The 27,054-nt window shown below is 40.4% G+C and overlaps 2 protein-coding genes across 3 annotated transcripts in view; one reads left to right on the forward strand and one right to left on the reverse strand.

Annotated features, from left to right (window-relative positions):
- The window catches only part of Polr1a (RNA polymerase I subunit A), a 61,952-nt gene extending 56,699 nt beyond the window's left edge, over positions 1–5,253 (reverse strand). The window contains exons 1-2 of the mRNA XM_028762378.1: positions 5,068–5,253; positions 1,248–1,452 (exon numbers count right to left, since the gene is read on the reverse strand). Of these exons, the coding sequence (XP_028618211.1) occupies positions 1,248–1,452; positions 5,068–5,144 (282 nt within the window). The 5' untranslated portion in view covers positions 5,145–5,253. The remainder of the gene's footprint in view (positions 1–1,247; positions 1,453–5,067) is intronic.
- A 299-nt stretch (positions 5,254–5,552) lies between these two features.
- The window catches only part of Ptcd3 (pentatricopeptide repeat domain 3), a 33,599-nt gene continuing 12,097 nt past the window's right edge, over positions 5,553–27,054 (forward strand). Inside the window, exons 1-14 of one of the 2 annotated variants that reach the window (XM_028762321.1) lie at positions 5,562–5,670; positions 7,436–7,488; positions 7,593–7,629; positions 10,175–10,220; positions 11,805–11,873; positions 12,304–12,408; positions 14,166–14,289; positions 16,879–16,994; positions 18,272–18,327; positions 19,548–19,635; positions 20,873–20,933; positions 21,364–21,449; positions 25,330–25,474; positions 26,365–26,415. In XM_028762321.1, coding sequence (XP_028618154.1) covers positions 5,567–5,670; positions 7,436–7,488; positions 7,593–7,629; positions 10,175–10,220; positions 11,805–11,873; positions 12,304–12,408; positions 14,166–14,289; positions 16,879–16,994; positions 18,272–18,327; positions 19,548–19,635; positions 20,873–20,933; positions 21,364–21,449; positions 25,330–25,474; positions 26,365–26,415 — 1,141 coding nt within the window. In that variant the 5' untranslated portion in view covers positions 5,562–5,566. Of the gene's footprint in view, positions 5,671–7,435; positions 7,489–7,592; positions 7,630–10,174; positions 10,221–11,804; positions 11,874–12,303; positions 12,409–14,165; positions 14,290–16,878; positions 16,995–18,271; positions 18,328–19,547; positions 19,636–20,872; positions 20,934–21,363; positions 21,450–25,329; positions 25,475–26,364; positions 26,416–27,054 lie in introns of both variants that reach the window. The other variant, XM_028762322.1, reaches the window with a different exon arrangement.

Genomic DNA, 27,054 nt, shown 5'->3' on the forward strand with positions numbered 1-27,054 from the left:
AAACCAAAAAAAAAAAAAAAAAAGAATTCTACTTCTGCTTCTATGCCTCAATAGCCTTTAGACCCTAACAACTAGACAAACATTTTTCTTTTACGGTTTCATTTTAAAGCATTCAAATTTGAAACTTACAATAGGATGCACCGTTTGTTTTACACCAATAAATAGCTGTAATACTCAACGAAGACAAGAGCCTTCTTCAATATGCTACACCACAATCTGAAAAACTTAAAAAGAACTCCCGGGAACTAGGTCACTTGATACTGAGCCGAACATAACACCAGTGCAGTCTAGACAGGGGCTTCATTTGGATGTTACTGGTCTTCCTTTGGGGCCTTGCTTCTCCTGCCAAAAAGTCACACTGCAGAGGCACCTGAAAAGCCAGTAGCCTTGGAGCACCAGAATTCCCTCTAATTATTAGGGGGTGACCGCCACTGAGCGTTCTGAAGGGCACAGAGCTCTTGAAGCAAAAGGCATTAAGTCTTGGATAGGTAGGATGTCTCACTAAACCTTTCCCTCTTACATGAACAGAATCAAGCTGTAGCTTTTCTCAACTGGAATCAGACTGAAACTCTTGGTAAGTCTGTAGGTTAAACTGAAGCTACAGGGTAAGCATCCCTCATCTGAGGCTCTAAAATGCTAAACTTCTTGAGCCCTTATATACAAACAAATTTAACACCTGACTTCATGATTTTGGACTGAAGTAAAGATGTAGACACATTAGAAATACATACAATTCCGTTCAGGTTGAGTATATGAGGTATATATAAACTATGAGTGAATTCTTTCTCTCTTTCTTTCTTTCTTTCTTTCTTTCTTTATTTATTTATTTATTTATTTATTTTTGGTTTTTTTTCAAGACAGGGTTTCTCTGTGTAGCCTGGGCTGTCCTGAAACTCACTCAGTAGACCAGGCTGGCCTCGAACTCAGAAATCCGCCTGCTTCTGCCTCCCAAGTGCTGGGATTAAAGGCGTGTGCCACCACTGCGTGCGCTGCAACTGCCATTTAAGAGTGAATTCTTTGTTTATACTTGGGTTTCATTCCTACAATATCACCATTACATAGGCTGTAAGTATTCTAAAATCTGAATTTCTAAACACTTTTGGTCTCAAGCATTTTGGACAATGGACACTTAGGCTGTGCCATTCTAGGTCCCTAAAAGTTTTTTTTCCCCCTAAAGAAAGAGGAACAAGAGGTGATCCCCACAACCCCAGAAGTCCCAAGACCCACATGCCCCGGACAACACATACATCGAAGAGGAGAGGGTTGTAGACTGTGAGTGGCAGATCAATGTGTCCCAGGTGTCCGGAGCAGTTGTTGAAGTCCTGCACGCATGTAGAGCAGACTTCTTTGGAATCGGCAGGACCCAAAGCCAAATCATACAGGCCGTTTGCTGAAGGGTTTCCCAGGCTGTCCACATAGCGAGGGTTTGTAATGGATTTAACACTTAACTTCCTAAAGAGATTAAAGAAAGACCCAGGGAAAGTTCAGGTTATTAACTTCTCTGATACTGAAGTGAGAGAGGCAGGTTATAAACCAGACCTGATTAAAAGCCCAACTTGTTCAATGAAGGAAATGTCAAACAATAACTCCTGTGCACAGAATAACGATTCAAGAAAATTAATCACAAATAAAACCATAAAAAAACAAAACTTACTTTATGCAAGGTTTCATTACTTTGCTTAATGGGACTGTCAAATAACTAGCCATGTACCACCAAGAGCATGTTACTGTGCCACATGTAACAGTAACCATCATACAGCCTATGTGTGCTCTACCCAACTGTATTTGGATGTTCATACAATGTAACAGTTGGAAAATCTCCTTAAATGTCACACAAATATACTTTTACAAAGCCAATTTTGCCCTTTAAATCTCTTCTAATTTAGAAAATTGAGGGGAGCCAGATTGTCCCAAGACTTTCTCAGAGGCAGGCTCTGATGAAAGGACAAAGAAAACATTAGTTCTGTGTCCTTGTCTGGGAGTGGATTTGACAAAGCCAGTCTAGGAGAGGACCCAATGCCTCAAAGAGGTCAAGGCTGCAGCTTCTTTGGACCCAACTCTTCCCTCTGGGATATGGTTACCAGTCCTCAGGCAGCCATGCCTGAGGTATTCTGTATTCTTTGCCAACATTGTCCAACTTAGCTCTCTGTTGATCTTGGCCATTTTCCCCCTACAAATAGTATATAAGATGCTGTACTTCTTGGCATAATAAATTTGCTTGGCATAGACATAGCTTGTGTAAGACCTCCGGACCCCAGCTTTTATCCTATCCTCTATCTTTTCATCCCTTGGCAAGTCCCCTTCAGGACCCAGGTCCAGGTTAGAAAATAAACGTAAGGACAAAGGTACCGTCCTGATTTTGCACCCTAGCAAGAACGACAACAAATAAGTGAGTTGTGTGGTCAGGTAAACTGATGGTAGTGCATAAGGAGCAAAGCTGTGCAGAGCCGGGAGACTCCCAGGGTCAAGCCCACTGTAAGGACCAAGGCTACTCAGAGAGCTCTGCTGCTGCGGCTCTCATCAACGTGGTTACCTTTCCGCTGCTAAGCTAACGTCAACAGACACTTTAACTCAATGATGTGTCTGTGGTCTTTTCCCCCAGCATGGAGTCAGTAATGTTAAACAAATTACTTAGCTGTCTTGTTTTCAACTCTAATTTTTCAAACTACAATAAAATATACATAAAACTTAACACGTTATTCATTTTTTTGTTGTTGTTTTTTTTTTTTTCGAGACAGAGTTTCTCTGTGTAGCCTTGGCTGTCCTGGAACTCACTCTGTAGACCAGGCTAGCCTCGAACTCAGAAATCTGCCTGCCTCTGCCTCCCAAGTGCTGGGATTAAAGGCGTGCGCCACCACCTCCCGGCCACGTTAATCATTTTTTAAGAGTTCCGGGGTATTAAGTACACAACACGGAGTCGAGTGGGTGGAGCGGTGGTGACAAGACTTTTATCCCAGCATTAAGGAGGCAGAGGCAGGCAGACATCTGGGAGTTCCATGACAGCCTGGTCTACAGAGTTCCAGGAGAGCTAGGACTACACAGAGAAACCTTGACTCGAAAAACCAACAAATCAACCAACCAACCAACCAACCAAAAACCCCCAAATCCCTCAACATGTACTCCTCTTTCACAAACTAAAAGGAACTGCCTTTCCATTCTAACACCTGGTTTGTATTAGGCTTTTGCTATGTCACCTACACATCAAATCTTACCTTTTTCTCTCTCCTGCCACTGTCCTAGGTCGGTTCTCCAGTCATGCTCTGACCGTCCTTTCCTTCCTCCTCCATCCTCGCACCTATCTAGTCCTGTCCACCCTCCAACAGCTGGCAAATTTACTCCGAAGTGCAAATGTAACCAAGCTAATAGCACCCTTACAACCTTTCTAGGAGTCTGCCCTTGGAAAAAGGGTACTTCATATAAACCCACAACAGTGGTTCTCAGCCTTCCTAATGCTGCAACCCGCAAAATACAGTTGCTTATGTTGTGGTGACCGCCAACTTCAAATTATTTCATTGCTACTTCATAACTGTAATTTTGCGTCTTTTATGAATTGTAATGTAAATGTTTGATATCTGACCCACAAAGGGGTAGAAACTCACAGGTTGAGAACTGCCGACCCACAAAGGTTTCCCTTGGTGAGACCAATGCTGAAAGTTTTGGATCTGGCACTAAACAATTAATGCTCTCTTTTATCGAGTGAGAACTGGTAGCTTTCCCTCTCCATCAGAGTAAACGCCATGCCCTTAAAATGACACAGGGGTGGGGGGCTCCTGGTCTCTGACCTCACTTTATACTCCAGTCACCTTGGCCTCCTTGCTGTTCCTGAAAACCACAGGCAGTGAAGATTTAAATAGTCATAGTACAACAGAATATTCACAAATGCTCAAAAATTACATGAAAAGCTGCTCATTATTCTCAAATGAATGCAAGTCAAAACCACAGTGAGATACCACCTCAACCCATCAGTGTACGATTGAAAAAACGAGCACACAAACACACACAAACACACACACAGCTGAAAAGGATGTGGAGAGGGTGGAATCTTTATATATGGTTGAAGGGAACATACAATGGTGCTGATATTATGAAAAACAGAGTAACTCTTCCTTAAAAAGTTAAAAATGGCATTAATGTCTGAACCAGGAATTCTGAGTCTGGGTATATACACACACCTTAATAGAAGCATTATTCACAATTGCCAAAAATTGGAAATAGCCCAAATGCCCATCAGCAGATGAGCTGATGAAATGGCATGTATATAGACCATGTACTATTTACTTAACCCTAAAAAGGAAATAAGTTCTTATCTACTTATCTATAATTTTGAGGACAGCATGCTAAACGCATAAGCCAGTCACAACAAGTCAGGCACTGACTGACTCCGTTTATTTAAATAGGGGCCTGGAACAGTCAGAGTAACTGAAATAGAAAGTAAACAGGTGGCTGCCATGCGGCAGGGGCAGGGGCTTGCAATGTTAAGATGGTGTGTTCTAGAGGTGAGGGGAGTGGTGATGTTACCACAGCGTGGTGTACCTTTTTAATTTTTGGGTTTTTCGAGACAGGGTTTTTCTGTGTCCAAGCAGTTCCGGAACTCACTCTGGTAAACCAGATTGGCCTCTGCCTCCTGAATGTTGGGATTAAAGGCGTGCGCCACCACGGCCCGACGGCACGTTGAGTTTTAGGTGAAAGTCTAAAAAGTGTGTATGCTAACGCGATCAAAATGAGGATTAAAGAAGAGTCACCAGGAATTCATAACCATGATCTTGATCCAAAATTTAAAAGTTCATCATTACTTGGACCAGAGGAGACTAATTAGAAAGCTGATAAGCGTGTGACGGAATGAGAGTATAAATGACATAAAACTAGTTGATTAATGAGGAAGATGAACACATGAAAAGACCACTTCCATTGCATTCATTCCTACTACTAGCACGCAGGCAGGCAGCAAGGACAACCCCCCCCCCCCACACACACACACACTGGATCGGCTCAAAGCCTTCTGGGAATCGTAGTTCCCGGCTCCAACTTCCACAACCCTGCTCTACACACACCCTACTAATTCCTTACTTGAGCTCCTCGGCCGAATACATCCCGAAAGAAATGCCCTGAAGCCGCCTCCATGGCGTGTGCTTGGAGGCCAGCATCTTCCGAGTCAGTTTTGAGGTCCGTCACTATGAGAGAAGTTTCAGTCAGCCACAGAGAACTCCGCTTCAGTCTTACTGCATAGAGCCACCATGTGTTTTTCACTGCGCTTGCGTGCGGGAAACGCGGCCTAGCGTATTGGCTTGGACGAGTTCATTTTTGCTTTCGGGGTCGAGTAGTGGGTGGAAGAAAACAGTCTCAAAACCTTCATTCAGTTTAAAAACAAAATTACACATGAGACGTTAGGAGAGCATTTTAAGTAAATTTATTCGAGGTGAATGATGTGTATTGAGCCTTCCGTTGCTAGTCTTGCCAAACATGACCTTGTAACCACCCATTTGGAGATGAGATGTTCCATTCCAGCCCCGCCCCTCGACCCCGTCGGCGGAGGGCGTTCCCAACGCGCTCTGCGAAGAATCTGAAGATGGCGGCAGCGGCGGCCACTCGCCGTTTGCCGTTTCGCAGCGGGTTAGTCCTGCTGCAGACCATTCGGGGGGCGGGTGTGTGTGAACCGAAGTTCTGTTGCAGGTAAGAAGACCCAGAGTCAGTTTGATCTTGCATTTCCCTGAGAGTCGTGGAACTAGGTAAGATGCAAAGGTATTTGCATGGTGGAGGCCCCGCGCTCTCAAGGGTAGCTAACACGAGGTAGTCGCGTATTGATTTAAGTTTCGAACTGCGAGTATTCTTTCGGGAGATTTTTGTTGGTTGGTTGTTATTCTATATAGAGGTAAAATTACCCTTTAAACTAAGGTCCTGTTCATGTGAAGTTTCCGTGAGTGCCTCTACAAGCCCCTACACAAATTTCTTTAAACCCCTTCCCGTATTTATTTTAACCCTGCCAAAAAGAAAGGGCAAAGTAATAGACCTTTCCCAAATAAAGGGCAGATTATTATCACCAGTGTGACTGAGCGTTATGAGAACCTTGAGCTAAGAAGATAAGGCTTTAGTAAAAACAGAAAAGCCTTAAAACGTCTGACCCTAGTCTTTCGATCTGATGGTAACAGTTACAACTTAGAACATGTTGCAAATACTTATGTAATTTCTTTTTACATCCTTCATACAGTAGCCTGGTGGAAGTATGAAGTATTTAGGTGTTGTGTAAACTTGAAACCCAATTTTATTTATTTTTGTATATTGATCCAGAGACTTCATATGAGCTAATTACCCACTCTACTACTGAGTTAAAATCACCTACCCAATAAAAAATTTTATGTTCATTGTTATATTCAGTTGGTTGATAGTAGAAAAATCTCTAGAGTAAATACTAAGTGGTGATAACTGAAAGAACTGTAGGGAAAACTGGAAGGAGAAAACCAGCTCCACAAAGTTGCTGTGTGGCCATGTGGGTGCAATCACACAAAATAATAAAAGCTTCTTAAAAATAAGTAAAATGGCACCTTTATCTTTGTTGATTTTATTTTAGGATATTAAGTGTGGAGTTATCCATGAATATGGTATTCTGAAACTTAATCATGAGCCAGTATTTGTATTCTGGACAAAAATAATTTTTTGAGGCTCTAAGAATATAGTGATTAAAAGCCTTGTGTTGTTAGTACATTGTTAATTATTAAAAGTAATGGAATATGATAAAGCTATGGGTGATCTTAGCTGTTCTGATCGCTTTAAGTGAGGCAGGTAGGCTTATGCTATCTGGATAATATCTAATAAAAATAGCTCAACTGAATTGATCCAAGCAGGTTAATTTCTGTGTATTTCAAAGCAGCTGTTCAAATTGTTCCAGTGCTATTAAATTTTCCCCTTTTAATCTAGATTGTTTTGTAATGAGAGTACATGCTTAAAAAATCTTGGCTGAGCCGGGCGGTGGTGGTGCATGCCTTTAATCCCAGCACTTGGGAGGCAGAGGCAGGCGGATTTCTGAGTTCGAGAGTTCGAGGCTAGCCTGGTCTGCAGAGTGAGTTCCAGGACAGCCAGGGCTACACAGAGAAACCCTGTCCTGAAAACAAACAAACAAACAAACAAAAAAATCAAATCTTGGCTGAGACTGTAACTTAGTGATCCAGAGCTTGCCTAGTCTAGTTTAGGCTCTCTCTAGTTTGATTTCTAACATCAGAAATGAATGAATCAGTCAATCTTGCCTGCCTGTAGTATGTGCATTGAACATGCTGTTTTAACCATGCCGTCCTAGCACACGTTGGTGTTAGGTATACAGCCTGGTCTGTTTGACCTTTGGTAATTAGAAAATGCGGCTTGAAATGTGTGCATGCGGGTGGAGAAGAGCTGAGACCATCAGCGAGCAGTACTAACATGAGGATTTGTTTTGTTTTTAATACAGATTTTATCCTGCAAGTGAGTCCCTCCCAAAGGTTGAAGGAACAGATATAACAGGTATTTTTAAAACTATGGAAATAGATTTTTTTTTTTTTTTTAATGAAAAGACATTGTATTTCTTTGGGTTAGAAAATTGATTATTTTTATTTTTTCTCTGTAAGGGATTGAAGAAATAGTCATTCCAAAAAAGAAAACATGGTGAGTATTTTGGGTATTACTGTAAATAAAACATAAGGATTTAAATAGTGCCTAGCACATAGACAAATACTATGTTGGCTGTTATTTTTTAAGTCTTGTGATATGATTCTATGTTTAAACTATACATTTAGTTTATAATTAAACTATTAGGTGTACTTTCTTGTATAATACTTTTGATTTGTAGCTGTATGATGCCATTATATAAACATGATTAGAGTCATTTGTTTTCCCCCCGCACAGGAGTAGGAACAGTGGCTGGCCGTGGTACCATACTCCTTTAGTGTCAGCACTCAGGGGCAGAGGCACAAGGATCTGTGCATTTAAGGACAAGTGTTCCTAGTGAGTTCATACAGTAATGCCCTGTCTTTAAAAACAGGAATAGGGATGATGAAACGTCGGAGCTAAGAATAGGGAGGGACTTGGTTACCTGTGAGTACAGCATCCCGGCTATAGCCCTTTGCCAACCTCTATACCCAGAAAACTGCAAGAAATGCACCAGGAAGAACATTTACAGTGTGCTACAGTCTAGCTGTCACCCGCCTGTGTTGTATCTTATAGTCCTGTATGTATGCAGTTTTACCCGTATAGCTAGCTGGAATTTAGGTATATATTGAGTGTTGTTTTGTAGTGGCATACTCCTCCTGCACTCGAGGCCGAAGTTGGAGGATTATCCCAAGTTCCAGGCCAGCCAGCCATTTTTTTAAAAATGCCTCTTCCTGTTGCCAGTTCTCACTAATGAATAGTGAGATGCATTAGATAAAGGGTGCAGGGAGGGAGAATGTGACGTGATTGTCGATTATGGTGGTAGTTCAGGCAGGCCTGTGGAGAATGTTGTTAGGAATCAAGAAATGGTTAGCAAGTCAAGGCCTTTAAAAAATTCAGTTTATAAGCTAGGAATGGTTTTTATGTAGTTGAGGGAAAGAGACTAAAAAAAATAATAAAGTAATTTGAAAATTATATTTAAAAATGTCAAATTTTGTGTGGATTGCAGCTTACCTTGTTCACATATTTCTTACCTTTTATTGTGTGCAGCCCTACCTTTATCACCCTCACCTCCCCCACCCCAAAAAAGAGGTGGTGTAGGGTGGATATTGAACCCTGATGTAGAGCCTCTGGTTTCTAGGCTTAGTAGATGTATTTTCAGACTATACATGCCTTTTTCCTTCAAGGCTGTGGTCTTCCAGATCACACAATGCCATAGGAAACATGAATAGATTTTAATTGTTGTGGATTTTCTTACATGAGAATGACATGATGAAGGCAGTGAATGAAGTTAGTTTACATTAAGAGGACAAGAAGCCTACCTAGGATTTATACAAGAAATATAATTTAAAACCTTCCAGATTAGCAAAGAGTGAAAATGTGTGCTCAGAAGTATCTGTTGATGGAAGAGCAAATTCTAACAATAATTTGGACAGAAATGGGATCAGAATTTAAGAAAATGTATCTTACTGGCTGGCTACTCAGAAGGAACCCTTGCATATGTACCCAAAGAGCTGGAGAGCACTCTGAGTTGAAACAGCCTAGACTCCCGTCTTTGGAGTAGACGTAGCATGTGAAGACATTAGGTACATCTGGATAGTCACGTGGATAATGGAAACCCATGTAAACATGTGCCGAGTGACACCAAGTTGGTTTTGATTACTTTTGTTGTTCTGTTTTAGTCTGCTTATGCTTAAAACTACCTTTAAAAGTTCCTGGAAGTGGAGGGTTCATAATGAACTTGCCTTGAACAATTGAAGCCTCAGCTTCAGTTCCTGATACTGGTTAAAACTGGGTTTAGTGGTACGTGCCTGTCCTACCACCAAGGATGGGGGGACAAGAGGACCAGACGTTTAAGGTCATCCTCAGCAACACAGGGAGTTTCAGACCAGCCTAGACTATATGAAACCCTGTCTCAAAAGAAATTTTTTTCTGGAGATAAGAAGATGATGTTGGGTAGGATCACACTATGACATCAGACACCATAGTAAGGATGCAAGTGAGTCACTGTAGCAGCTTTCCTTTAGTTCCATGGTAGAGGTAAGAGCCAATAGTTTAGATAGATAGCAAGAGTCCAGAGAGATGCTCTAAGTGAGTTGAAGGAAGTCAGCATGGTAGGTTCATGGGTAGAGAGAGGGAATCATTTTTCCTGGGTAGTGAGTGATATTAGAGACCACTTAGAGTGCATCTGAAACAAAGGGAAGGAGGAATGTGTACCTAGATGTCAAAAGAACCAGGCTTTTGGTGCTCAGGGTCTTCCCTACAAGAACTCTAAGCTCTATTCTCTAGCACTTGATTACTGAGTTAGAGTCTAGCTCTGAAGTCCAGGTGGTCTCAAACCTTCAATCCAGCCTCTTTCTCCTTCTGAGATTATAGGATTTGCAGTCATGCCTGCGTCTCACCTATTTCTGTTGTAGTGGCTTTGAGAAATAAGTCCTGGCCCTAGGTGAGAGATGAATTGTCATTTTGTTTTATGCCCAGTGTCCTCGGAGAGCAGAGTGACTTGTTCATCTTGTAAGTATGAATAGTCTTGATAAAGGTTGACTTATGGTTCTTATTCCAGGGAAAAAGTGGCTGTTCTTCAGGCACTTGCATCCACAGTAAACAGGGTAAGTAGGATTTTAAGGGTTAATAACACATTCAATGTTTCAGCCTTTTATTCATAATTAAACTGCTGCATATCTAGAAATTTTCTTAAAAGCTAATCAAATCTCTCCTTTTGGAAAGTAGGAAAACAGGTTTTGAAGGGACCAGCATAAGTTGGCTAGAATGTGACGCCCACGTAGTGTTTTTGCAGCTTACTGATAATTCTGTGTTCATATTGTTTTGCTTTTAGAGACGGGATCTCTCTATAATCTAGTTCTGGCTGTCCTGGTACTCGCTCTGTAGACCAGGCTGGACTTGTGCTCATAGAGATCCTCTTGCCTCTGCCTCCCAAGTGTTAGGATTTTTTAAAGGTGTGTACTACCGGGCCCAGCTCATACTAATAATTTTTAATTACTGGAAAAGGATCTTGAAATATTTGTTTCTAAAAATGACATAAAGTAATTAATTAAATTTAAAATTAATTAGTTTATAAAACAGGTGTTTATTTCTGAGGGATTTGGTAACCATGCCGCCATTGTCTGTTGTACTGACTCTAGATATGGGTCTTTCCGCTGGTCAAAATATAGATCTTTTGATGGGGGTGGTAGAACATGCTTTTAATCCCAGCACTTGAGAGGCAGAGTCAGGAGGAGCTCTGAGTTTGAAGCTAGTCTGATCTACATTATGAGTTCTAGGATAGACCAAAAAAAAAAAAAGCAAATTCAGATTTTGTTGGGTGTAGTTGTGCAAACTCAAAAACTTTGGAAGCATTGTAGACTAAGGCAGGAAGGAGCATTACAACTTTGAGGTCAGCTGTCCACATAGAACACCCTAACAGGAGGAGAGGTGACTGTGTAGGTTAGGGAGCTGGGGTTTGATACCTCCTTAGGTCTCCAAGAGACACACACAGTTCTGAGTAGCATTTCAGATACTTATTGACAGATGAACTGCTCAACAACTGTCCACCTGATTCTTGGGAGGCAAGGTCTCAGCAGAATGGAGAGCTCAATGAAAAAAGGCTAGTTTAACTAGCCAGTATCTGGGATATAGGAGGGCTGGCATACCCATCCCATACTTGTGAGTTCTGTGACTCGTGCTTGTATGGCAAGTGCTGGATCTATGAAGCCATTCCCAAGCCCCTGGAGAAGGATCTCTCCATTAAAGTTGCACATGGGCACATAGTGACTGTGCAGTGAAGGAAATCTTATAGCAGGAAACTCTTAGCAAGAGTAGTTAATTCATGGGTCCTTAACTAGAGTTTAAAACAGTGATAGTCCTGACAGCACGCTGAAATCCGAAGAAATAGGCTGAGGAATTAGCACAGTGCTAAAATGCTTATTAATTAATGTGTGTGAATTCTATCCTAGTAACAAGAGAAGACAAAACCTTTTAAGATGGAGCAGTAGGGTTTGTACTTACCAGCTCTATGTTGCACAAAATTGGAGAAAAGTCTTACTGATGTGTGTGTTTTCTTTTTATATATGCAGGCATATGATCATATTCCTACATGTATGTCTAATTAAAATTTTGTTTTACAGAACTTATGATTAGTAAAGCTTAGATAAATGTAGCAAAAATCTAAAAAGATATGTGTGCCTTTTCCACAGGATCCTACAGCTGTGCCTTATGTATTTCAAGATGACCCTTTCCTCATTCCAACCTCTACTATGGAGTCTGTGAGTGCTATTGAGTAACTTTTCTAGTAACTTTTAAAAGCCTTACTGGTTTGTGTAAGGATATATAAGTAGCTAAATTATTAAAATAAGAAACCTTGAAAAGCTTACAAATACTGACAAATTGGTAGACTCTGAATCTTAATTTTATCAAAAAAAATATTTAAGTATTGTTTCTGAAAAAGGTTTTGGTTTAGTTTTTGTTGCTATTTGTTTTTCTTAATGTTAAGGTCTTAACTAACACTTAAGCAAAACTTGTGTCTGTGGTGTATTGTATATAAAACATGACCTGAAATTAATGGCAAAGTGGGACTTCTTGTATTACTGTATTCTTTTTTTCTGGGGGAAAGGGAGAATTCTTGCTGAGGGTGTAGTTTTGCTTGAGTCTAAGTTAATATGTAAGTGTTAATTTGTATTTTTTTTTCTTATATAGCGTTCATTTTTATTGGCAAAGAAGTCTGGAGAGACTGCAGCGAAATTTATTATTAATTCACATCCCAAATATTTCCAAAAGGATATAGCTGAGCCTCATATACCGGTAAGGAGAGGTGATTGTGTCTTCTACATAGTAATAGTAATGTGAATACAAATTAAATCATACTTCCAAAGCTGATTTAGCCATATTAGTGCCCAGGATATTGGAGTGAGAACCTTTGCTAACCTTTTAAAATTCCTTTTTGTGTGTGAATCTTCTTTGTGGCAGTTCCTTTTCAGGGACCTCTAGTGGCTTCTGGCATTTCCTTATAAATGTTATCTTTATGAGGGCTCTATGTTCTGTTTTTCCCTTTTACAGTCTGTACTTTCTGTTTTGCTCATTTTTGCACTTCATTGGCATTGTTGTCTGTCTTGCCCACATTATTCTTCTTGGGGCTTGAGACGATACTTCTGACACTCCTTGAGCCAGGAATTGTGCAGTGTCTATAGAGTGTCTGCCCTGCAGCCTCTCCCTTCCCCTTTGTTCCCCAAACTCACACTCAGACAAGCTGTCCTCTTATACTGCAGCTTATGTGACTGACCAGCAAGCCAGCACAGTCGTGTAGTAAGAGTATTAGAACAGTGGCAGTTGTAGAATGCTCATTGGTTGGCCCATCACTCGCCCTTTTGGCTGGCAATATTCCTATGCTTGGCTTCGGCATCACTGCTTCTCGAAGCTCTGTGGGGTCTCCTGCCTCTGAGGTGGTTTCATTGCACACTGTACTGTAATTAGCTCTGTCTCTGGGGGTTTGTGTTGGTGATGGACTACAGACCCTCTTTTAAGCTCTCTGCCTTTATCCCTGTGTGGATTGCTTTTCCTGCTGTGACAAAATACCTGAGAAGCAATTTAATGAAGGAAAGTTTTAGAGCTTAGAGTAGAGAAAGCATCTTAGCAAAAGCAGCAGGCAGCTAGTCACAGTATAACTGAAGTGGGAGCAGAAGCTGTGCGTCACTTTCTCTTTATATACAGTCCAGAACCTGTGTGCAATGATCCGTCCCAGTCACATTTAGAATGAGCATTTCCACCGCAGATAACCTGACCTAGAAAATTCCTCATGGGCATGTTCACAGACTTGTCCTTTTGGTTACTTTTCATTTTTTATTTTTTTTTTAAAGATTTATCCATTTATTTTTTGTATGTGAGTACACGGTCAGTGTCTTCAGACACACCAAAAGAGGGCATCAGATCCCATTACAGATGGTTGTGAGCCACCTTGTGTTGGCTAGAAATTGAACTCAGGACCTCTGGAAGAGCAGTCCGTGCTCTTAACCACAGAGCCATCTCTTGGCCCCCTTTTGGTTATTCTTGTATCTGTCACGTTGCCAGCATTACTGTCATTAGAATGGGAGTGCTCTGAAGGTAGAGCACCTCCTTCAGACATCTCAGAATCCCTAATGCCCAGCTTAGGACTTGGAGGAAAGGCGTTCTCATTCAAATATATTTGGAAAATTAGTAAATGAAGTAAATTCAAAACACTGAGAACAAAGTATTTAGATCTACCTCAGGTTGAGACCCTTGGTTGGAAATATGGAGTGAATATTAATGTTTGAATGTTTTTAAATTTTCATTAAGTTAAGGAGATGTCTAAACAGTCTTCTGTCCAGGTTGCAGACGTTTACTGGCCTTTCTTGTTCTTACCTGTATATTTTGTTTTAGATTTTGTACTAAGACATTTATGTTCAGGTGTAAGTGTTCTGTGGTGTAGGAAACAGGAACTGGAACAGCCAGTTTACTTGGGTCTCTGGATGCTAACAGCCTCACCTAGTGTTACCCTGCTACCTCGGCCTGTTTGTAGTCATTCACTTCTCCTGTTGTTCTAGTGCTTAATGCCCGAGTACTTTGAACCTCAGATTGAAGATGTAAGTGAAGCTGCCCTGAAGGAACGAATCAAACTCAAAAAAGTCAAAGCTTCTGTGGACATTTTTGACCAGCTCTTGCAAGCAGGTGACTCGTTAATCAGATCCCCTCTTGAGCATGGGACCATTTTATAGGCCAGTTAGCTATGAGTAAGAATAGCAAATAACGTTTACTCTGCTTGATGGTGTTGTTTGTGATTTAAGTGGTATAATATGCATAATTCATTTTCTGCTCTAGCTTCACCCTGAAATTATAATCATTATAACTATATAGAAATTATAATTACATAGAATCGCAGGTTTATTCACTTACTTGCTTTGGTCCTGTGCACTGGCAAAGGAAGTACATGGCCTCTGTTTCTAGCATTAGGTGTGAGAAGGCAGAGCCAAGTAAAACAGAAAACTTTATCTTTATTTTATGTGTGTGAGTGTTTTGCTTGCATGTATATCTGCATCATTTGTGGGCCTAGTGTCTAAGGAGACCAGAAGAGGGCCTCTGATCCTCCTTCTAACTGCACTTATAGATGGTTGTTTTACCACTGTTGTGGGTGCTGGGAATCAAACCAGGACCTATGGGAGAGCAGCCAGTGCTCTTAACTACTGAGCATCTTTTCAGCCCCAGAGAAATGTTTTAAAAGAAAGACTTGTTCAGTGGGGATCAGGAACTTTGATATTGATAGGATTCCTCCTCACTTAATAGTCTTGTGCGTAATTTTTCTGAGCATCTAACTAATGTCCTTTGTGTTTTGAATTAGATCTGGATGACTTTGTTAATCAGTATAAGTCTAGGTAGCATGGTTGATAATGCTACTGTAAATATACTTGTGGTCTCTTCAAAGTCAGCTATTACCATTAAATTTTGGGAGTCTACACTGCTGTTAAGTGAATTAGAATAAAAATTTTGCTAAACATAAAAGAAACTGGACAAATCATTTAACATTATTTGAACCTAAAAATATTTTCTTAAACCCTTTTTGAAGAATTTTGCTTATGTAGCTTCTAATGTATCACACTCACAACTCAATGGTGACACCAGCCAAAATGTTGCTGAGGTTCTACCTCTGCTTCCTGAATGTGAGCGACAGTTATGGATCTGCAGTGAACTCCTCAGTGCTGAGGTGTTTAAGTGACACCTGCCCCAAAAAATTTACAAGCATTTACTGAGTGACTGCACACAGCTATACCACTGTAGGCAAAGCTACAAGCCTCCCACGCAGGTGTTACTTCAACACTGTGTAATCAAAGAGGACCTTGAACTCCTGCCTCAGTTTCCTGAGTACTAGGATTAGCATTATAGCTTCTGTGGACATTTCTGACCAGCTCTTGCAAGCAGGTAACTTTTTAGTCAGAGCCCCTCTCGGAGCATGGGGCCATTTTATATGGTCCAGTTATTAAGCTTATGTTAAACTTAATAAATTGAGTGTTTTAGGGTTTTAAAAAAAATACTTCCTTTTGAAAAATGTTCTTTTAAAATTTTTATTATATTTTTATGTGTATGAATGTTTTGCCTGCATGTGCTTGCCCAATACTCTTGGAGGGCAGAAGAGGGTGTTGGATCCCTGAAACTGAAGCTATAAAGTGAGGGTTGTAAGCCACCACGTGACTGTTCTGGAAGTTGAATTTGGGTCCTCTGTCAGAGAGCAACAAATGTTTTTCCTAGCCACTGAGCCATCTCTCCAGACCCCTCTACTTTTCTTTCCTTTGAACTTCTCTCTATAAAGTGAGTGCTGATGTGGGAATTAGCACCTTTTAAACAGTGAGGTTTTTTGTGGATTTTATTGTTGCTTATTTTTGAGGTGCTGGGAGTCAAACAGGTTGTTTATAAGGCTATTACAATTACAGATATTTTAATAGTTCTGAGTACATTTTTAATGAGGGCCTGAATCCAGTTAGGGTAATTGTTTGTATTTATTATAGTGGATCAGGTTTAAGAGAATTGAGAATTGATGTGGACCAGCAGGCTGGTCTTCAGTGATGGGTTCCAGAGAGGAGTGATCAAGGGATCAGGTAATAAAGAAGATAGGAAAGCTGGAGTCAAGAGGTCTTGTACAACCTGTGTTTTATGCCAAATGAATTTACTCAGAAATACAGTTTACAGGGTATGTCTTAGGGTTTCTATTCCTGCACAAAACATCATGATAAAGAAGCAAGTTGGGGAGGACAGCTTACACATCCACATTGCCGTTAATCACCAAAGGAAGTCAGGACTGGAACGCAAGCAGGTCAGGAAGCAGGAGCTGATGCAGAGGCCATGGAGGGATGTTTCTTACTGACTTGCTCAGCTTGCTTTCTTATAGAACCAAGGACTACCAGCCCAGGGATGGCACCACCCTCAAGGGGCCCTCCCACCTCGATCACTAATTGAAAAAATGACTTACAGCTGGATCTCATGGAGGCATTTCTTCAAAGGAGGCTCCTTTCTCTGTGATAACTCCAGCTTGACACACAAAACCAGCCAGTACAGGGGTTAAGTGGGACAGAATCAGCAGAAAGCCATCATGCATTATGTGCTAATTGGTAATGTGGTAGTGAGGATTAAGTATGTAGCCAAGTAAGCCATCATCCATAGAAAAAAGTGAGGAATTTCATTCAAGATGCTTTGGTTGTTGGGTGTGTGAACATTTCTTTCGTTCTTTCTTTTTTCTTTTTCTTTTTTTTTTTTTTCTCCTAACCACAGGAACCACAGTCTCTCTTGAAACAACTAATAGTCTTTTGGATTTATTGTGTTACTATGGTGACCAAGAGCCCCCAGCTGACTATCCTTTTCAACAAACTGAACATTTGGAAAACTTGGTAAAAAAAAAAAATTAAAAACTTGACTTTTTGTTTCTAAAATAATTTCTCAGTGGGTTAGGGCTCTGTCATGTGTCATAGTAGTAAAAGGTTCTATACTGAGGTGCCACAGTAGCCTTCTGTGAGCATCATGGAGACACGTGAATGATTGTTTCCTATTCATTTTTAATCAGTGTGCATTATACAAAATAGTGTGTTTTGTTATGACATTTTCATACCTGTATGTAATGTGTTTTAATTATACTCGCTTCTCCTTTCCGTCTCCATCCTTTCCCTCTTCCTCCTTTCCCGGTGGTCTTTTTCATCTTCTCAAATTATCCCTTTCAACTTTGTTTTAGGATGTATATGTTTTAAGAGATTATAAAGATGAGAAAAAGCAAGCAGTAGCTGATTTTTTTTTTAACCTATAGATAATCTCTAGTTCCATCCATTTTCTTATGAGTGGCATAATTTCAACTTTATAGCTGAATAGAACTTCAGTGTGCTATGTGCCACACATTTTGGGGAGAGGTGAACCTAGGCCCTCCTTGTGTGGTAGGCAAGTACTGAATTGTGAAACTGTCTTTACTACCCTGACTTTTTCATTGGTTTTTTTGTTTTGGAACTTTTTTGTTGTTGTTGTTGTTTTTGTGTTTTTTTGTTTGTTTGTTTGTTTTGTTTTGTTTTGTTTTGTTTTTTTGAAACAAGTTTTCTCTGTGCCCTGGCTGTCCTGGAACTGTCCTGGTCTGTAGACCAGGCTGACCTAAGACTCACTGAGATCTGATTGCTTCTGCTTTCCAAGTACTGAGATTAAAGGTGTACGTCACCATGCCCAGCCCTGTTGTTTGGTTGTTTGGTTGGTTTAGTTTGGTTTAGTTTTTGAAAAAAGATCTTGCTTGGACTAGCCTTAAATTCAAACTCCTTGACCTCCTAAGTAGCTGGCTTGTAGATTCCATTATTAGGCCTGGCTACTCATAACTGTGTATACTGGCTTGTACCTTTAATCCCAGCACAGAGGCAAAAGGCAGATCTCTGAGTTTGAGGCCATCCTGGTCATATTTTAAATGCATGATCATCTGGAGATAAAACAAAGGTGACAAATACGACTTTGCTTTCCTCAGTGTGCACTAATTTTCATACTAAAGGAATTCACTGTGGGTGTGAACATTTTGAGGTTTTTTCTTTGCCTTTTGATGATCTCTTATTTTCTTTTAGTTTTTTGAATTTCCTTTTTTGATTTTTTTTTTTAAGTAGCTTTCAAGAAAGCATTGTCTTACCTTTTATTTCATCTGTTCTAGGAAGAGGCTACAGAGGAAAATAATCAAACATCCGAGATGGAGTCTGGTCCTTGGAAGTATGTTAAGCATGAAAACCTTATGGAAATTTTATAGTACATGAAAAATATGCTATATCATCCTCTGGAGTTGCAATCCCATAAAATGTTCTAAAATGGAAACTGTTTTTCCCATTTTACAGATGTATTCCACAGTCTGTATATTTATATTTTATACCTTTTGTCTTTTTTGTTTTGTTTCATGAGACAAACTCCCTGTAGTCTTGGTTGTCCTGGAGCTTACTATGTAGAAGAGGCTAGCATCAAACTCACAGAGATCCTTGTGCCTCTTGAGTGCTGGGTTTAAAAGTGTGTGCCACTATACCTGGGTTCTTGGTTACTGCTTTAAGATTCCCCTTATATAGCCCAGGCCAGCCTCAAATGTGGACCATTCCTGCCTCTGCTCCCAGGGCCTGCTAAAAGTTGTGTGCAGCATCACTTGTGGCCTAGACTATTATTACAAGATTGTTATTTCCTGCCAGCATAGAAAAATCCATTTAGGGTTTGACCTGGTTGTACTTTTTGTTGTTTTTCATCCGTGTATAGTTTAATTAGTAGTGCTACCTTGAGATGTAGTTCTCTAACTAATTCTGAAAGATTTGGTTGGGTATATAGAGAAGGAAGGCTACCATTAATTCTAGAAATTCTGGTTTAGATAGGTGGCTCAGTAGTTAAGAGAATTTCCTATTCTCACAGAGGTTCCAAGTTCTGTTCCCAGCATCTTCTATGTAATTCCAGCTCTGGGAAATGTGACCTCTATGGACACTGGCACACACTGCACACACTCAAACAGATGCACACACATAGACTTTGTAGTAAAATCTTAGCTCATATCCTAGGGTGTTCAGTATACATGAACCTTTATACAAGGTAGGTACCATTTTCTTACCCTGTAGTAAAAGAGGCAAAACTGCTCGTGCTAGAATATGGCAAGACTCAGGAGCAGGGTTACCTTGGGGAATTTTGTTTTAGGGTGTAAGAAGTGAGCCAGAGAAACAGCCTCTGCTGTGTATCTTGTTCTTTGTATTTGACCTGGGTATTTCTTAGATGTTAATAACCACTTTGTCATTCTTGGTCATGGCCTGAGAGCTGGGAATGTCTAGACAACTTAAGATCTTTAAGCAGTTTTGAAGTGATAACCTGTGATACTCTGAGTCATAGAATAGTTATGTACATTGCCTATGGTACCAATTACTAGTTTTACCTGTACCTCCAGATGATGTTTACTCTGATGTTTCTAGAGCACAAAACAATGCTGAGAGAATCTTTGCTCTAATGCCAGAGAAGAATGCGCACTCCTACTGTACAATGATCCGTGGGATGGTGAAGGTACCTTTCTTTGTTTATCGTAAAGATCCATTGAATTTGTTCTTTTCCACTCCATACTAACAAGGTTATAAAATGACTGGGATCATGAATATATGCATAATGTGATATTTTAGGGTCAGTTTTAAGCAAGATATCCCTTTGCTTCATATATTTTTCTTTTCTTTCTTTTTTTTTTTCTTTTTCTTTGGTTTTTCGAGATAGGGTTTCTCTTTATAGCCCGGGCTGTCCTGGAACTCACTCTGTAGACCAGGCTGGCCTCGAACTCAGAAATCCGCCTGGCTCTGCCTCCCAAGTGCTGGGATTAAAGTCGTGCACCACCACTGCCCGGCTCATATATTTTTCAATAAGCATAACATGAAAAGGTTATACTTTTTGAGATAGGGTCTCTGTATAACCTTAACTGGCTGGACTGGCAGAGAAGGCTTAAGCTCATGCAAATCTGCCTGCCTCATTACAGGTGCTCCACAATACCTGGCAAAAAAAAAAAAAATTCTTTTTTTCTTTTCAGACAAGCTCTCTGAAAAGATCTGTACTGCCCTCAGACTCAACAAGTCTTCCCAGAGTAATTGGGATCCTGGGTATACACTACAGTATTTAGAGTGATCATTTCATGTAATATCTTCGTTAGCCTATGCTGTCCACAACCTGTTAAGTGAGATCCTAATTATGTCTTTATATCAGTCCTCAAAAATTTTTGAATTTAGCAGCATTTCAGGTTTTGGATTAGGGATGAACAACTTGATGAAAGCTTTGTAAGCTTTTTAAATTTATGTATGTATTCATGTATTTGTCTATGTCTAAGTTCATGTAAGGGTGTGGGTGGGTGAGTGGGTGATGGATTTTTTTAGAGCCAGAGTTCCTACAGGCATTTGTGAACCTCCTAACATGGGTATGGGAATGAGAACTCCAGTCTTTTTGATTGAGCACCAAACTGTCTTAAAGGACTGAGCCGAGCTCCCCCACTTATACTAACATTTTAGAGCAGAGGGCTTATTGGAAGCTTTCCTGTGTGTTGGAAGATGTGCAAGTGTGTTGTCTTCCCCATTTCTACCCATGAGATGTGAGTAATTTGTTTCTGCCTCATCCTCAGTTGTGACAACTGGAAATGTCTCTAGGCATTGCCAGTGTCTCCTGGAAGAAACAGGATACAAGCTTCCCGAGAATAGGAGTCTTCTGTGTTGTGTGCTCACATTCCCACTTGGGAAGACTTTGACGATGTTCACTTTTTCCTCTCCAGCACCGAGCTTATGCACAGGCGTTGAACTTGTACACCGAGTTATTAAATAACAGACTTAGTGGTGAGTTTAAGGACCCCGTCACACCTGTGTCTTCTTCTAACACAGTGGTTCTCAACCTTCCTGATACCACAACCCTTTAATACAGTTCCTCGTGTTGTGGTGACCTCCAACACATATCTACAATCTTGCTACCGTTTTGAATTGTAATGTAATATTTGATCTGTGACCCCCTCAAAGGGTCATGACCCACACAGGTTGAGAACTGCTGATCTTACCAAAATTCATGAGATCTTTGGATTTTGCCACAGTTGTTGCATAGTGGATGCCATGTTTGTTTGTCTTGTGCTCATGATTAAAGTGGGAGTGGAGATCTAGTTCTAAGGCCTTACTGAAATTAGCTAAGACACCAAGACTCACCATTTTCTCACTTTCAGCTTTTATGGGGTGAATTTTTAACCTCAAGTTTTGTTAAAGTACTTTTCCTTTACAGCTGATGTATACACCTTTAATGCATTGATTGAAGCAAAAACATTCATACTCAGTGAGAAATTTGAGGAGAAATGGAATGATATACTGGTAAGCAACCACCTTCTTTGTCTTGTAGCTACCTTTTAGTAATGATTAACTTAGCATTTCTGTGGCCGCCATTGCTCTCATGGAACACCTGCTCAGTGCTGTCTACTCGGAGAAAAGAGAGCACCAATTCAGCAATCACCATAGAGCAAGAATTCAGGTAGAGCTGCAACAGCTCACTGTGATTGTTTTTGTTGTAGGTTACTGACGTAACATACCTGTTATAATTCTAGCCAGAGATGACAAATTGAAACCAACAGAAAGGATTTGGGGCCGGGCTGTGGTGGCGCACGCCTTTAATCCCAGCACTTGGGAGGCAGAGGCAGGCGGATTTCTGAGTTCGAGGCCAGCCTGGTCTACAGAGTGAGTTCCAGGACAGCCAGGGCTACACAGAGAAACCCTGTCTCGAAAAACCTTAAAAAAAAAAAAAAAAAAAAAAAAAAAAGAAAGAAAGGATTTGGGGCCAAACTTAAAAGTAGAACATTTTTATATCATAGTGATCTGTTCTTAGGTTATTTTATATGTTTGTTTTGTCTGAATTTAGTAGAACATTTCAGATAGACACCGTAATTCTCTAGGGTGGATGATAGGTTGGAGAGAGAGAGGCTCCTTGATCCCATGATAGTGTTAGGCTTTTCTAGAGGGTGGGATTGCTGGCCCTGCACAGGCAGTACTTAGTCACTGTTTTTGGTTTTTCTGTTTTTTTTTTTTTTAAGAAAAGACTTCACGAAGCAATCCCACTAAGATCAGGGACTAGACAAGGCTGCCCACTCTCCCCCTACCTATTCAATATAGTACTGGAAGTCCTAGCCAGAGCAATTAGACAACAAAAAGAAGTCAAAGGGATACAAATAGGAAAGGAAGAAGTCAAAATATCGCTATTTGCAGATGATATGATAGCATACTTAAGTGACCCCCAAACTTCCACCAGAGAACTCCTAAACCTGATAAACAACTTTAGCAAAGTGGCTGGATATAAAATTAACTCAAGCAAATCAGTAGCCTTCCTCTTCATGAAAGATAAACAGACTGAAAAAGAAATTAGGGAAATGACACCCTTCACAATAGTTGCAAATAATATAAAATACCTTGGTGTGAATCTAACCAAGCAAGTGAAAGACCTGTATGACAAGAACTTCAAGTCTCTGAAGAAAGAAATTGAAGAAGATCTCAGAAGATGGAAAGATCTCCCATGCTCATGGATTGGCAGGATTAATATAATAAAAATGGCCATCTTGCCAAAAGCAATCTACAGATTCAATGCAATCCCCATTAAAATCCCACCTCAATTCTTCACAGAGTTAGAAAAGGAAATTCTCAAATTCATATGGAATAACAAAAAACCCAGGATAGCGAAAACTATTCTCAACAATAAAAGAACGTCTGGAGGAATCACCATCCCTGACCTCAAGCTGTACTACAGAGCAATAGTGATAAAAACTACCTGGTATTGGTACAGAGACAGGCAGGAAGATCAATGGAATAGAATTGAAGACCCAGAAATGAACCCACACTCCTATGGTCACTTGATCTTTGACAAAGGAGCTAAAACTGTCCAGTGGAAAAAGGACAGCATTTTCAACAAATGGTGCTGGTTCAACTGGAGGACAACATGTAGAAGAATGTAAATCGATCCATTCTTACCTCCTTGTACAAAGCTCAAGTCTAAGTGGATAAAGGACCTCCACATAAAACCAGATACACTGAAACTAATAGAAGAGAAGGTGGGGAAGAGCCTCGAATACTTGGGCACAGGGGAAAAGTTCCTGAACAGAACTCCAATGGCATATGCTCTAAGATCAAGAATTGACAAATGGGACTTCATGAAATTGCAAAGTTTCTGTAAGGCAAAGGACACTGTCAATAGGACAAAACGACAACCAACAAATTGGGAAAAGATCTTTACCAATCCTTCATCTGATAGAGGGCTAATATCCAATATATACAAAGAACTCAAGAAATTAGACTCCAGACAACCAAATTACCCTATTAAAAAATGGGGTATAGAGCTTAACAAAGAATTTTCAACGGAAGAAACTCGAATGGCCAAGAAGCACCTAAAGAAATGTTCAGCATCCTTAGTCGTCAGGGAAATGCAAATCAAAACAACCCTTAGATTCCATCTCACACCAGTCAGAATGGCTAAGATTAAAAACTCAGGTGATAGTAGATGCTGGCGAGGGTGTGGAGAAAGAGGAACACTCCTCCATTGTTGGTGGGACTGCAAGATGGTGCAACCACTTTGGAAATCAGTCTGGCGGTTCCTCAGAAAATTGGACATAGCATTACCTGAGGATCCAGCTATACCACTCCTAGGCATATACCCAGAAGATGCTCGAACATATAACAAGGACATATGCTCAACTATGTTCATAGCAGCCTTGTTTATAATAGCCAGGAGATGGAAAGAACCCAGATGTCCTTCAACTGAGGAATGGATTCAAAAAATGGTATATTTACACAATGGAGTATTACTCAGCTATTAAAAACAATGAATTCGGGGCTGGAGAGATGGCTCAGCGGTTAAGAGCACTGACTGTTCTTCCAGAGGTCCTGAGTTCAATTCCCAGCAACCACATGGTGGCTAACAACCATCTGTAATGGGATCCAATGTCCTCTTCTGATGTGTCTGAAGAGAGTGACAGTGTACTCACATACATAAAATAAAAATAAATATAAAAAATAAATAAATAAAAAAGAAGAAATTTGCATTTAAAATTCATAAAAAATAGAAAAAAAAAACAATGAATTTGAGAGGTTCCTAGGTAAATGGATGGAACTAGAAATTATCCTGAGTGAGGTAAGCCAATCACAAAAGAACACAAATGGTATTCACTCACTGATTATTGGATATTAGCCCAGAACCTTGAAATGCCCAAGATGCAACTCACAGGCCACATGAAGCCCATAAAGAAGGAAGACCAAGTGGGGGTGATTCGGTCCTTCTTAGAAGGAACAACAGAATACTCAAGGGAGCAAATATGGAGACAAAGTGAGGGACAGAAACTGAAGGAGGGGCCGTCTCAAGACCACTCCACCTGAGTATCTATCCCATGTGCAATCACCAAAGGTAGATGCTGATGTGGAAGTCAGGAAGTGCATGCTGATAAGAGCCTGATAAGGATATCTCCTCAGAGGTCTTCAAGAGTCTGACATACTCAGAGGCAGATGCTCACAGCCAGCCATTGAACTGATCATGGGGTTCTCAATAGAGGAGTTAGAGTGAAGACTGAAGGAGAGCTGAAAGGATTTGCGGCACCATGAGGAGAACAACAATACCAACCAACCACAGCTCCCAGGGGCTAAACCACCAGCCTGGGAGCACTTAGGGAGGGATTCAGGGCTTCAGTTGAATATGTAAGAGTGGAGGGCCCTGCTGGGCATAGGTGGAAGAAGAGAACCTTGACCTCATGAAGGCTGGACGCCCCAGGGGGTGGGAATTTTGAGGGTGGGGAGGTGGGAGTGGGGGAGGTAGATAGAGGTTACATCCACAGAGAAGGAGGAGGGGTGAGGGGATTGGGGGTTCCTGGGTGGGTGGGGGATGGGGTAAGGGGACAACATAGGAAATGTAAATAAAACATCCAATAAAAATTTAAAAAAAGAAAAAAGAAAAGACTTCACTGTGTAGCCCTTAACTGGCCTGTGACTTGCTATGTAAGCCAGGCTTCCTTTGAACCCACAGAGATCTTTTGTTTCTGACTCTCAGGTGCTGGAGTAAAGATTTGGGCCACCAAACCAGGCTGTTTGTTTCTTAAAGTATATGGTTTTTAATTGGGTGTATGGTGTTAATGGGTTTCACAGGTAGCCACAGAGTTAAGTTCTCTCAACAGTTTTCGCAAATTACACTGGAGTAAAAGATGTTTCCTGTTTTGGATTTACCCAGGATCTACTGAAACATATGGTTGCCCAGAAGGTGAAACCAAACCTGCAGACTTTTAATACAATTTTGAAGTATCTCCCGAAATTTCACTCACTTGCAAAGTTACCGGCCATGCAGATATTACGTGAAATGAAACATATTGGAATAGGTAAGGAATCCACACTGAAGACGAGGTGCTGAGGTGGCCGCTGGGCTCAGCCACCCACAAAAGCAGGAAGTGTCTTCATTCTTACCCTCATTCTGTTAGAATTTTCTTACTGCATACGTAACTTCACGTGCAGTTGGCCCTTTGTATCTGCTGTATCTGTCTCAGCATTCAACCCCGGATAAAAATGTCAGGAAAAAATGTAAACATTTTTTTGTCATTAATCCCTAAATAATACAAGAAGTATTTGCCTAGCCTCTATAGCATATCAGATGTTACAGGTGGTCTAGAAATGCTTTGAAGCATATAGTAGGGTATGTGTGGGTTATATGTAAGTATGTCACCATTTCATATGAGCACTTGAGCATATGAATACCCAGGCATCAGTGGGGTTCTTGGTTTACGTCCCCATGGATACCAAGTGAAAACTGTCTGCTGTGATGGAGTGCCTTTTATGTTCTTTACAGGAAGTACAATGTTACTTTAACATTTGAGAGACTTTTTTTTTCTGTAGCGCTCTTGATTTTGATATAAATCGATTGCTTTGTTAGCCAGCTTTAAATTCCTTCTAGCATAATTAGATACTCTAACCCAAATTATGTGCCAACATACTGTAAATATTTCACTAATTACTTAATTGAAGATTAGGTGGATATTGATTGACTTCATGGTGCTTTGCTATTCTCAGTGATTGGTCACACTTGTATGAATATGACAAGGTGCTGCTTTCTTTAGGGCGATCTCATCTTTTTATGAGATGAGCTAAAACTATCTTCAGAGGAATAGAAATAGTAACATTGTGACATTGTGTTTCAGCTTTATTTTGGATAGCTGAGTTTTTACTGGTTTTTTTTTTTTTTCCTCTCTTCCCTTTATCTACCTGGTTATTTGAGAACCCTCACTTGCAACATACCGTCATATTATTAACATCTTTTATCCAAGAGGTATGTATAACCTTACATTATCTTGATTTGTATGTAAATTGACCATCTCTGTTGAGTTGTTATAATTGTTAAAGTATCTGCTGTGTATATGAATTAAAAACAGAATTTGCTGGGCATAGTGATGAATAACTTTATTTAATCCCAACAGTCAGGATGGGGAGGCAGGCTGATCTCTTGAGTTCAAGGACAGCCAAGGCTACATAAACTATGTTTTCAGGAAGAAAAAAAAAGAGAGAGAGAGTTCAGAGGCTGGAAAGATGGCTCAGGGATTGAGGACACAGGTTCAATTCCCAGCACCCACATGATGGCTTAAAATCATCTATAACTCCAGTCATGGGGGATCCAAAGCTGCTTCTGGCCTCTAGGAGCCCCAGACATGCATAAGCATACATGCAGACAAAAACCCATACACGTGAAATATAAATAAATAAATAATTTAAAAATAGATTTCAACCCTGCATGGTTGCATGCCTGTAATCCTGCACCAGCACTTAAGAGGCAGAAGCAGAATCAAGGGTGGGGACAGGCATGACTGGCAGTACCCTTGATTGCAATATAAAATACAAACTTGGAGAGGGCTATAAAGTGTACATTCTTGCACTCCAAAAAAAATAGACAGATGGGTTGTAGTTAAGGGTT

The sequence above is a fragment of the Grammomys surdaster genome, unplaced genomic scaffold (assembly GCF_004785775.1).
Source record: "Grammomys surdaster isolate TR1022 unplaced genomic scaffold, NIH_TR_1.0 133, whole genome shotgun sequence".
NCBI lineage: Eukaryota > Metazoa > Chordata > Mammalia > Rodentia > Muridae > Grammomys > Grammomys surdaster.